General features: G+C 34.4%; 1 protein-coding gene across 1 annotated transcript in view; it reads left to right on the top strand.

The window, feature by feature from the left end:
- LOC129922591 (potassium channel subfamily T member 2-like) overlaps positions 1-6,259 on the top strand; it is a 99,171-nt gene extending 92,912 nt beyond the window's left edge. Inside the window, exons 4-8 of the mRNA XM_056009278.1 lie at positions 2,069-2,144; positions 3,023-3,160; positions 4,089-4,200; positions 4,865-5,054; positions 5,182-6,259. Coding sequence (XP_055865253.1) covers positions 2,069-2,144; positions 3,023-3,160; positions 4,089-4,200; positions 4,865-5,023 — 485 coding nt within the window. The 3' untranslated portion in view covers positions 5,024-5,054; positions 5,182-6,259. The remainder of the gene's footprint in view (positions 1-2,068; positions 2,145-3,022; positions 3,161-4,088; positions 4,201-4,864; positions 5,055-5,181) is intronic.
- Positions 6,260-11,059: the final 4,800 nt, after the last annotated feature.

Here is an 11,059-nt window from a genome sequence, read left to right as displayed (position 1 = left end):
CATTTCCTTGGCAATTTGTGCACACCTACCTGGTTCTAGTAAAGTACGGACATTCCATGTTCTCAAGTTAAATGCTGCCTTCTGAATAAGGAATTGGTTCGACTTTCCCTGCATAGCTTCATAAGTCTCCTTTGTGGAGCTCTACTTTTGCCTCTGACAATGTTTAGTGTTTGTGTTTTTGTTCTGGTTTCTATAACACTATTTTTTCAATGGACAGGTTGTAAGCCTGGTTGCACAACCCCTGTGTCCCTGGGAGGAGGATGCACTTTTAGTCTGGCCTCTTTCATAGCAGACCTGTTTGGCTTGGTAGTACCTGCTAGGAATGATGAGCTCCCGCTGGTATAGCTGTGAGGGTCATTGAGGCACTCAAGCTGTCACACCACGGCAATGTATGTGCATCTAGTGCATCAGACATTTACACAGCTAAAACCAACCTGGAAATCTCCTCACATCTCAAACAAGACTAAACTAAGAAACTTTAAGTCTAATGTCAAGGCTGTCCTACTGTATGGTTTTGAAACATGGAGAACAACTGAAGCCACAACAAAAAAAAAAAATACTGACCTTCATCAGGTTTTGGCAAAACAAACTTTAACATCAGGCTAGAATCAAGATCTTTGTGCTGCTTAGAATGGGGAAATTGGGAAAGGTAAACTTAAATCTTAGTTGTTATTTTGTAAAATTCAATTTTTCTTAGCACTCTCATAATATAACATACCCTTGGTGAAGCAAAATCAAACTTGCTGCCTTGCAGGAAGTGGAGGTATCTACAAAGGGTTAGAGCAGCTTACACAAAAATAAAAGGCAGCTATTGATAGAGGCAAAAGGCTCACTCCCCCAGACGGTTGTGCGCAGGGCTAACAACTCTGTCATATAAAATGAATACTCTGACGAAAGCTTCAATTTTTCTAAGCACACTTATAATATAACCTTATGTCTCTCACAACATACTTTATGGCCAAGATAATTAGGATGTATTAGAATGCATACTCCAACAAACCTCTGTCTAATAAAGATAGAGAAATTCTGGATTTTGTAGGGCATAAGATAGTACAATAAGAATAGAGGTGCAAATAAATAATATGTCAAATAATAGTAGGTATAAAAAAATACTGTAAAATAACAAAAAATGTTTTTCCTGCTAACAATGTGTCATATACTGGTTCATTTATCTCTGTGATGTTACCAAAAATATTTGTAAAAATTTGGATAACAATGTTGAATTCATGATTGAAAAAAAAAATTGAACTTATCAAAGGGCAGTAGCTTTGGTCTACACTACATATAAAGTTCAGTTTCTGAACAACTTACACATCAATGTTATAATGTATTTTTGTTATCCAGTCATTGTGTTTCATTTATCTGTGGCATAGGCTACCAACCAGCTTCCCCTGGGAGTCTCAGTTCTGGGCGAGTCTCTCCAACTGCTCTCATGTCTTAAAAAAAAATAGATAAAGTTTCCATTTCAGACCTTGCGATCTATAGGGCATATGATGTTAAGGCCATCTGTTTCTTTGGCTAACAATTAATAAGAAAGGTGTCATGTGGCTAGCACAATGACCAACCACCTTTACTTTCCCCAACTAAATTCAGGTACCCATTAGAGTTGGGTGGACTCCAGGGCGCCCTAAAAATCCTGAAATAGAAATCCTAGTCTTCTCTGAGTTTCAAACCCAGGATCCCCAGGTTTCGAAGCTAAGCACTTAACTATTCAGCCACTGCCTCCCCCTCCCATGTCTTGCCCATCTTAAACCTTCCAGCTGGAGGTCCATCTTCTTCCAGGTCTGTGACCTCTGTTGATTTGCCATTTGTTATTACTGAAGCTAAAGGTTTTTCCCTATGCCCAAGCTTCCTCCTTTCTCAGCTGGGCTTGGGATCCTCCTATGGCGTAGTTTTCTGCACAAAATATAGTTGTTTTTTTTTGTGTCACATCTTTTCATTTTTAGTTGTTGATCTAGTATGGGTTTATAAAGAAATATCTTGAATTAGTATTGTCTATCAAAATTTTTTAGCATTTTTTTTATAAAATTATTTTAATAATAGCCTTTTGTTTTTTTAAATGTTTCAGGCCTGACGCTTTGTTTGTTCCTGGATACATTAGCTCATTTCCCATTGGTCTATTACATGACTGGAAGTATTTGGAGGTACAGTGTCTAAAGTATTATCAGTAACTGATCCTGTTTCTTGTTATTTATAGACGTATTGGTAGTTACTATTAATGTGTTAATCTAGTTGTTTATTTGTTCTATTTATGCTTTAATCTAGTCATTCATTTTTCCCTATCACTTCATTTCATTTGTCCCTTGACTTTTGGTCTAGGAGTACTGTGACAGTTCACATAACCAAATGTCTCCACTTTACCTCATCAGCAGGTGTTCTTAGCAGGATATTAAGATCCATTATTTTATGTTATCCAGCCAGATTGACCCTTTCTTCATGTTCCCTCCACTGTACCTTGAAGAATGATTTTAGGCAATGAGTTATGTCTTACAATATGACCAAACCAGTTCATCAGCTTTCATCTCTTCACAGTATTGAGGAGCTCCTCCTTTTTGCCAGCCAGTCTTCTTTTCCTGGTATTTGATACCCTGCATTTTTCTGTTCTATTCTCTCAAAGACTTGGATTTTTCTTTCAGTCAACCTCAGCATTAAATGTCAAACTTTTACAACCATATAGGAGTACATATACCACTAGCCAAGAATAAAGTTTTGTGTATTTAAATAAAAAAAAGTAATGAGCCCATGTTAGATCTAGCTAGTTTGAGGTATTGAAATTTTTAAGAGTTTACACAAACATGTAGTCAGTATAATATGAGATGAAATGAAGACTAGCCCAAACCTTCTTGTGAAGGCAGCATTGGTGTGGGAAGCATTGAGATCACTCTGAAGTACATATCACACAAACAGGCAGACATCCTCACCATTTAATTGTATTTATATGTAAGGTCTAGTTACATGTGATTTACATTTTGTCAGTATGTCACAATGGAGTAGATCAATCTTAATGTTGTGTCTGTTCCAGTGTGGATGATCTCCTAGTGGCTAGAATCACTCAAGACAGTTACCTAGTGGTTGTCAAAAGAAAACCTGATTCTAATTACGAAGGGGAAGAGTTTCTAGAGGATTCCTCCACCATTGTTGCCATTCAGAAAATTGTTAGGTAATACATTTCTTAATTGCATTACAGTAAAAAATTGAATTTGTTTACTATGCTAAATAAGAACATAACAATTGGTAGAAGGTGGTAACTCCCCCAAGTTAATAACTAATGAGTTTTGGGGCTAGTGTCTTGATTGGGCCTTTTGATAAAGTATGCAGTTTTGAAGGACATGATCAGCATTCTCTGGTGATACTCCACATGGGCAGATTTTGCTAGTTCCAATTTTCAGCTTCCTCAACATATGTTGTCTCATTCTGTTGTGTCTGATTCTGAGGTGAAAGATTAGGCGTTGATATTTTTGGAATAGGCATTGTCTTTCTTGTGACTCAGATGAGTCTATTTCTTGTTTAATCTATTCACTATGACCTAAACAAATCCTGGTTAAGCCCAAAACATCAAAAGACAGTAGTCTTGACTACAGTTCTGTGATATATGTTATGCGCTTCCACGGTGATGAGTAATTGAACTATAAACAAACTCAAAGGAGGTAATGCTGAACTCAATGCTGGAACAGCAACTCTGACGAAAGGCCAACAATCAATAAAAGGAGTCGACTCAATGCGGGAACCACCGGATGTCCTCTATTACTAGCTGTCTATAGAATTCTTCTTATTCCTACTGTATATGAGAAAGTGTCTAGATTCTAGTGTCTCTTAGAGCATTCTTAATTTTCAAAGATCTATCACTTCATTTGTCACTAAATAAAACTTTCCCCTTATTCCGGAAACAATAACCTAATTCCTAATCATGTCATAACAATAAATGCTCTGAGTTTGACTTAGTGATAAGTACAAATTATTTACTTACTTCTATTTATTAATAGTTTTATTTAATAATAATGTATTAATGAGCTGTCCCAATATGAAGAAAAATTTCTAACAAACTAAAAACTGACAGCTTTGAAATATTTTGTTTTTCTCTAATGAAGGCTGTTCCCAAGTGTGACTGTATTGATGGAGTTGACTCAGGTGTCTTACATAAAGTTCATGGACATCTCAGGGCTGACTTTGGCTTCTAAAAATCTGGTCATTTACAAATGTGTACTTGTTTTTTAAATAGAACTGTTATATAAAAGAGGACTTTTGTTGAGTATAAGCTTAAATTTGCATTGAGAAAGTAGAATGAGAACTTTTATTGAGAGCTTAGATTGAAAACTTAGATTGAGAGCTTAGATTGAAAACTTAGATTGAGATGAGAAAGAACTTATCAGCTGTATGTACTTTGGTATCCTCATCAAAATGATCCCAAGTTTAGCTCTGCTTTCTGCCATCCCTTGCAGGTCATCTGTTTCTGTTGCCCACAGTTAACAAGGTGGTCATGTGGCCAGCACATTGACCAATGTCCCTTATCCCCAATTAATGTAAGGTACCCATTTGAGCTGGGTGGACTAAGAGGTGCCCTAAAGATAATGAAAGTTAATATCCCAGTCTTCATCAGGATTTGAACCCAAACTCCCCACTTTGCCTCTGTTGTTGAATTGTAATAAGTTGATTGAGTTTCTCATTTTATAGATTGCAGTGAATAAGACAGACAGTGTTAAAAATGTTAATGCTCAATAAAAACAAATTTGTCACTTCAAGTTAATATTTGCCTACATGTAATTAAAGTGTATAGGATATACAGTGAACATTATATAGTTAGGTAAGAAGTGAGGAGAATGTTGTTGAATTTGAGTTATTTCAATGTATAAATTCTTTTTTTCAGAGGCACAAATCCACATCTGGGTCACATTTGGGTGAAATTTTCTGCTTACCATTTGCTGCAGGTCATTTCTTTTCATCCAGCATGTTGGACAACTCTGTTATATCAGACATTCACCAAAAGTTAACTCATTTCTTTTATTTGACTTTTGCTGGGCATTAATGGAGAACAAGGTTCTGGACATTTGTCAAGTGTAAGTTTTTTATTTTCAAAATCTAAATAGAACTGTGAAAAATTTAAAATCTACTTAGTTTTTAGAGACAGCCAAGAAAGTCAATGTTTCAGCTTGTTTGTTGTGCATGTTTTCAATGTTCCAGCAGAATTGAAGATTATTACATCATAGCCAAAACCTCTAACAGGATAGCAGGGAATGGCAGTGTTCAGGGTTTGAGCCTGAGAGGATCTAGGCAATGTCAAGTGCAAACCACACTACCAGGATTGTAATTGGAAATCCCTTACCACACTTGCAATATTGTCAATGCATGATGTCAATGTTTTCTTTCAGCTATTTAACTAAAATAGACAAAAAATGACTACAACTAGATGACTGATACATCTACAAATTTATGAAGATGAACAGTCTTGAGAAGAAAAATGATGTATATTTAGGCTGCATACATTTTGAAATAAAATTCAAGTTTGAATTCAACCAATGAAATATTTTCAAACCTACATTATATACAAATTAGCTTAACTAATATTCTTCATGACTATTCAAAGTCAAATTTACTATATATAGCATTAGTCATTTATTAATTGAAAGGGGAACTTATTTTTCCTTCTAAATTCCTTATTTTTGTAGTTTTAATATAATTAACTCTCTATGGAGGTGGCATTAAGGATGTGCTACTGGAGATGGGATGACTGTTATTTATTGTTCCCCCCTTTTAGACCTTGTGATCTATAGGGCAGATGATGGTTAAAGAGCAGGATGTCATGTGGCCAGCACAATGACCAACCGCCTTTACTTTTCCTAACTGAAGTCAGGTACCCATCAGAGTTGTGTGGACTCGGGGGTGCCCGAAATTCTAAATCCCAGTCTTCACTGGGATTCAAACCCAGGACCCTAGGTTCGGAAGCCAAGTGCTTATCCACTCAACCACTGTGCGTCATCAATTCTTCTGTGCTTGTGGTTATGCAAATCATTTATATCGATGTTTCATTAATTTGACTAACTATGCTTACAGTTTCCCTAGCTAGCTATTTAACCTGTTACTGATGTAGGTGACATTTGATCAACATAATGATCCGTCTTTAATTTCTTCAACAAAAAATACTCAAAGGGTAGATTAGTAAATTTTCAGATTCAAATTTAAAAAACAACAACTCTAGGTCCATGGCTGCTATCTGTCATGCCTGAATAGATTTTATAAAATCCCTGAACTTTTTTTCCCCATATTCTAGTGAAGAAAGCTACTGTCAGGAAGTACCAGATGTATGGTCACCTGTACGAAGACTTTTGTCGACAGGTAGGCAAGTACCATTTGCTATCTACAGAACCCAGTCAGTGGACAACCTTAAGGTACATGCTTCAAGTTCTTCTGGACATAAAGCTGACCACAACACTTAAACACCGGTAAATATCAAATTAATAATTATAAATTATTGTCATCAGATTTAAAGATTGCTAAAAGAATCAACACATAGACAAGAAAATAAAAAAGAACTGGATCAATTTCAAAGCTTGTTTTCTTAGAAGAGTCTGAAATAATTGATCTAAAAGTATGTCAAGTTGATTAAGTTAGGATAAATCCAGAGACTGTCTCTTGGGCTCATAAAATGTCCTAAGTTAATTAACCTTCTTATTTAGTAATACTCTTAATCTCTGCTTGACATTTACAGACTGTAGTCATTGTTTGTAAAAAATGTTTGTTTGTAAAATGTTTTACATAATTCGGATGTTCCTTCAGAGTTGAAGATAGTTTACTTCCTAGTCCAAACCTCCCGCAGGACGACGGGGGATGGGAGCGGGCAGGGTTTGAACCCTCGACCGTCAATAAATCCGAACGACAGTCCAGCACGCAAACCGCATGACCAGGCAGCCATCCTTATCTTCTTCTTATAAACATTAACAACCATCAGGGTTGGCCTAAGGCAAAGGCAAACTAGACAACCACCTAGGGTCTCCAATTGGTGGGGTTCTCACACAGGACTCTGAAAAATTGTTTTTTAATGAAGATATGGCGATAATTGTCCTCAATGTTATTAATGAGGACATCATTAACATTTACATCATATTCTATAGATTACAGAGATATTACCTCAAAAAAGAAGATAATTACATTCATCACATTTCTAGTCATTTATGTTAATCTGTGACTTAAACTCTGCTAAGTGGTTGGGTTTCCTGTACTGGCTGATTCAAGCCATTCCATTCTCTACTGGCACTAGGGAAGAAGAAGCACTTGTAGGACCTAGCCTATGGAGCAAGAAATGGGCCTCTATCATTGTGGATCTAAGTATTTGAGTAGGTTTGGCTGATCTAGTGGAAGGCATGAATTTTTTTATAACAAAAAAATAATGAAGACCAAATTATTTAATAACAAAAACAAAAATATATCCAGAATTATTTAGCATCATACCCATAAATTAACATTTATTATTGCTTTTATTTAAAGTCTTTAAATTCGGTCCTGTTCTTTCACTACCTTCTTTTCATGTAAAAAACTGTTTTATCTTGTGTTATGTCCTCCACAAGTAGTGGACTTCAACAAAATGACTCTGAAACTAGATTAGTGTCTTTCCTGGCATTTCACAATAAACAGTAAGTGGGTTCTGGATCTTAAAGTAGAGTTCCTTTTATTTCTGGATCTGAGTGTAGTGTAACTTTTATTTTTATTTCTGGATCTGAATGTGGTGTACCTTTTATTTATGGAGCTGAGTGTGGTGTACCTTTTAATTTTCTTCTTTGATAGTATCTTAGTGTTCTATTTGGCTAATAGTCAAGTTTCTGTATCAGATGGTAGAAGCTACCAATGCTCAATTTTGCCCACCAGCATTACCCATTATATTTATCCCGGTTAACTGTTTATATTAACTCCCATTATCCCTTCCACCTCAGTTAATAAAGACTTGTGTTAAAGTCTTTTTTCATCTTCTTATATTTCTTGAAATGTAAAAGCTGTATTGATATATTTTTTTGTTATTGTATCCATGCCTCATAAATATAACGTCTGCAAAATTAGTGCTATTAGAGCATGGAATGGGTTGCCTGAGCTAGCCAGGAAAACCAGTGACTTGGCAGAATTTAAGTCATTGGTTAATATGCATGACTATATGCATGACGCGTAGGACGTAATCATCTTCTTTTTTGAAGTAACGTCTGTATTATATAAGAAATTAACCTGTTTGCACATCTTATGGAGTCATACAAAAAGTTTAAAAATAAGCCAAGTTTTTGCTTCTTTCTTTTTTAATGAAAACTAGTCATTTATAATAGCAAGCATGAGACAATTGGAGACCCTAGGCATAGGGATTTGTTGGCCCAAATAAAACAAAAAAATAATAAGTGAAAAAAAATTATGCAATTTATTAAAACATTAATAACATTGAGGACAATTATCGACATATCTTCATTAAAAAAAAACAATTTTTCAGAGTCCTATGTGAGAACCCCACCAATTGGACACCCTAGGCCGTTGTCTAGTTTGCCTTTGCCTTAGACCAACCCTGATGTTTGTTAATGTTAAGATAAAAAGATAAGATGTTAAATCTCTTTTGTAAAAATAAAATATCCCCTAAGCTCATGAACTAGACATGGTTCGAATTTGTTTCATTTTTCTTTTTTTTAATGTATTATTCTAATTGAAATGTGTTTTTGCTGAGAACTACAATGATGGATAACAAAATCAGAAACAATGAGTTAAAGACCAAAATACTTCTGTTAATAATTTTGATCAAATCAGAGCTTAAAATATAATATTGGTTACAAATTTCATTTTTTTCTTCGTTGGCTGCCTTCAGTCATAAATTGATTTTGGCTCATTTTTAGGAGCAGTTCTTGCGGTGGTTATTATGCCCTATTCTTGAGAGGCATTCTTGCCACATACATCACACATGAAAGTAGAATCTGACTATGTGTCAAAGCAATCATTATCAACTGTCTTTTTTTTTTCAACAAAAAGAGAATTATTAAGTCAGAGGACTTTTAGACATTGTTTGTAAGTTCAGTTTATATATATTTCAGGTCTGAAGGCTACTCCATGATGGGCAGCCAATGTCATCACCAAGCCAGCATCTAACTGTTAACTCCTTGTTGGGGACATTGTGTGAGTAGTTGTTTAGCATTCATGTCACCAAGGTTACATTTGTTTATTGGGACATAAATTAAAAGTTGTTTTTTTAGATATATAAAACCTAAACATAGAATGAAAAGAATAAAGAAAAATAAAGTATTTCTGAGAATTTTAAGCCAAACAAATTTAAAATAAAAACATTGAAAATACTTTTTTTTAAAGACAATACCTCCTTTATACAACTTATAGAGTGATTGTTTTTCTCTTATTTAGCTATGAATGCTAGATTTAAAAAAACCAATGGAACTTATTTTTTTTTTACTCCTTTTGAAAACATGTAAAACAAATCAAAGAAGACAGGTCTTCTAAAATAAGTTTTGTTTTCTTATTATGAACATTCCTTTTTGAAAGTAATTATTACTTATTGATTTAATGAAAACATTCCCAATTTACTTAATGCTAACAATCTCTATTTACTGACTGAAAGAGTTAACTATAATAAACTTATTTGAATTACAAACTCATACAATTCTATTGATGATGAATAGAAAATGTTTAACAAATAATTCATTATTGGTTGACTGTTTCAGCTCTGTCCTTCAACCAGCATAAATGTGTGTGACTCCCAAGTGGTCTCTCCAATGTGTACAAGCATTGGAGCAGAAAACAAGGTGACAAGATGGAGAAGGGTCAGTCCACTCCTAAAAGAAGCACACTATAATGAATACACAGGTGTTTGTGTACAACTTGTTGAATTTTTCACTCACATCTACTTTAGTCTCTTGATGGGTAGCAAAGACATAAGCCTTTAACTGACTGAGCCAAGGCTTAGGCCCTGAATAGTTACATGTAGTCTGGGCGTCATCATCAAGTTCAAGGTTAAAATATGGACAGCTTTCAGTAAACTCTCACCAGAGGTCATTTCTGGCTGGAGAGATTTTTTATAGAGTGTAAGTACTTAGGAACTGGCAACATCCTAATGAAAAATATTAATATTTATAATTTGATTGCTAAAGCACAGTTCTATTAACTGATGCCATTTCTTAATGATGCCAATGTAATGTTGATTGTTGGGTAATGCTCTTGTGGTTAAAGCTTTAGCAAATATGAGTTTATCTTTTTGACATTTTTTAAATTGCATTTACAAGTGTTGTATTTTAAAAGTTCTACAGTGTTATTATAGTTGTTTTTTTTTTAACATTTGACTTTTTTAATATTGTGTATTATCACTTACATTGTAACACCATATTGTGTTCAAAACATAAATTTGATGCCACATTCATTGAAAGGCATTTTTTGTTATACAAGTCCTACAAAAAAAAATATTTTTTTTATTCAAACATTGTAGTATTCAGTACTGTGGAAATCATTTTGTATGTTGAAGTACTTTCACATAGACTTTGACTGTTTTTTATCAAAATTATTCATTTTTTTGTCATGTATTTGTATGCATATCTACTTCCTCTTGTATGTTTTGGCAATAACCCATTTATGCCAAGATATCCATTATTGGAACACTGATCCCCTTGGTACTTATTTATATCCTACTGTTCTAGTCCACCATGGGAATGTGCTTTTTTTATTCAAATAAGCTTTCATGGAATACCCCTTACACACATTAATAGTCACAGCATTGCAGAGATTGGTGTTCTGCAGCCTTGTAAAAAAGTAATGAACATTTTCTGAACATTTTTGAAACCTATGAAGGTTAATGAAAATAACTTTCATGAACTTATGTCAAGTACTAACAATTTTTTTGATCTATTATTTCTGTAATACTGATACTGTGAAATGTTATGATTGTTGGATTAGTTATAAGCTTCTAATTTTGTATGTTCCAGTATCCAGGCAAATCCAGTATCACTAATAATAGCTATTCCTTTTAAACCTGTAGAATCTCTCTGGGGATGAAGAACAGAAGCACATAATGTTTAAGTGTTGCAATGAGACCTGATCGCTTTGT

This window comes from Biomphalaria glabrata, chromosome 13 (genome assembly GCF_947242115.1).
Source record: "Biomphalaria glabrata chromosome 13, xgBioGlab47.1, whole genome shotgun sequence".
NCBI classification, from domain to species: domain Eukaryota; kingdom Metazoa; phylum Mollusca; class Gastropoda; family Planorbidae; genus Biomphalaria; species Biomphalaria glabrata.
This window is presented reverse-complemented; position numbering and strand designations above follow the sequence as displayed.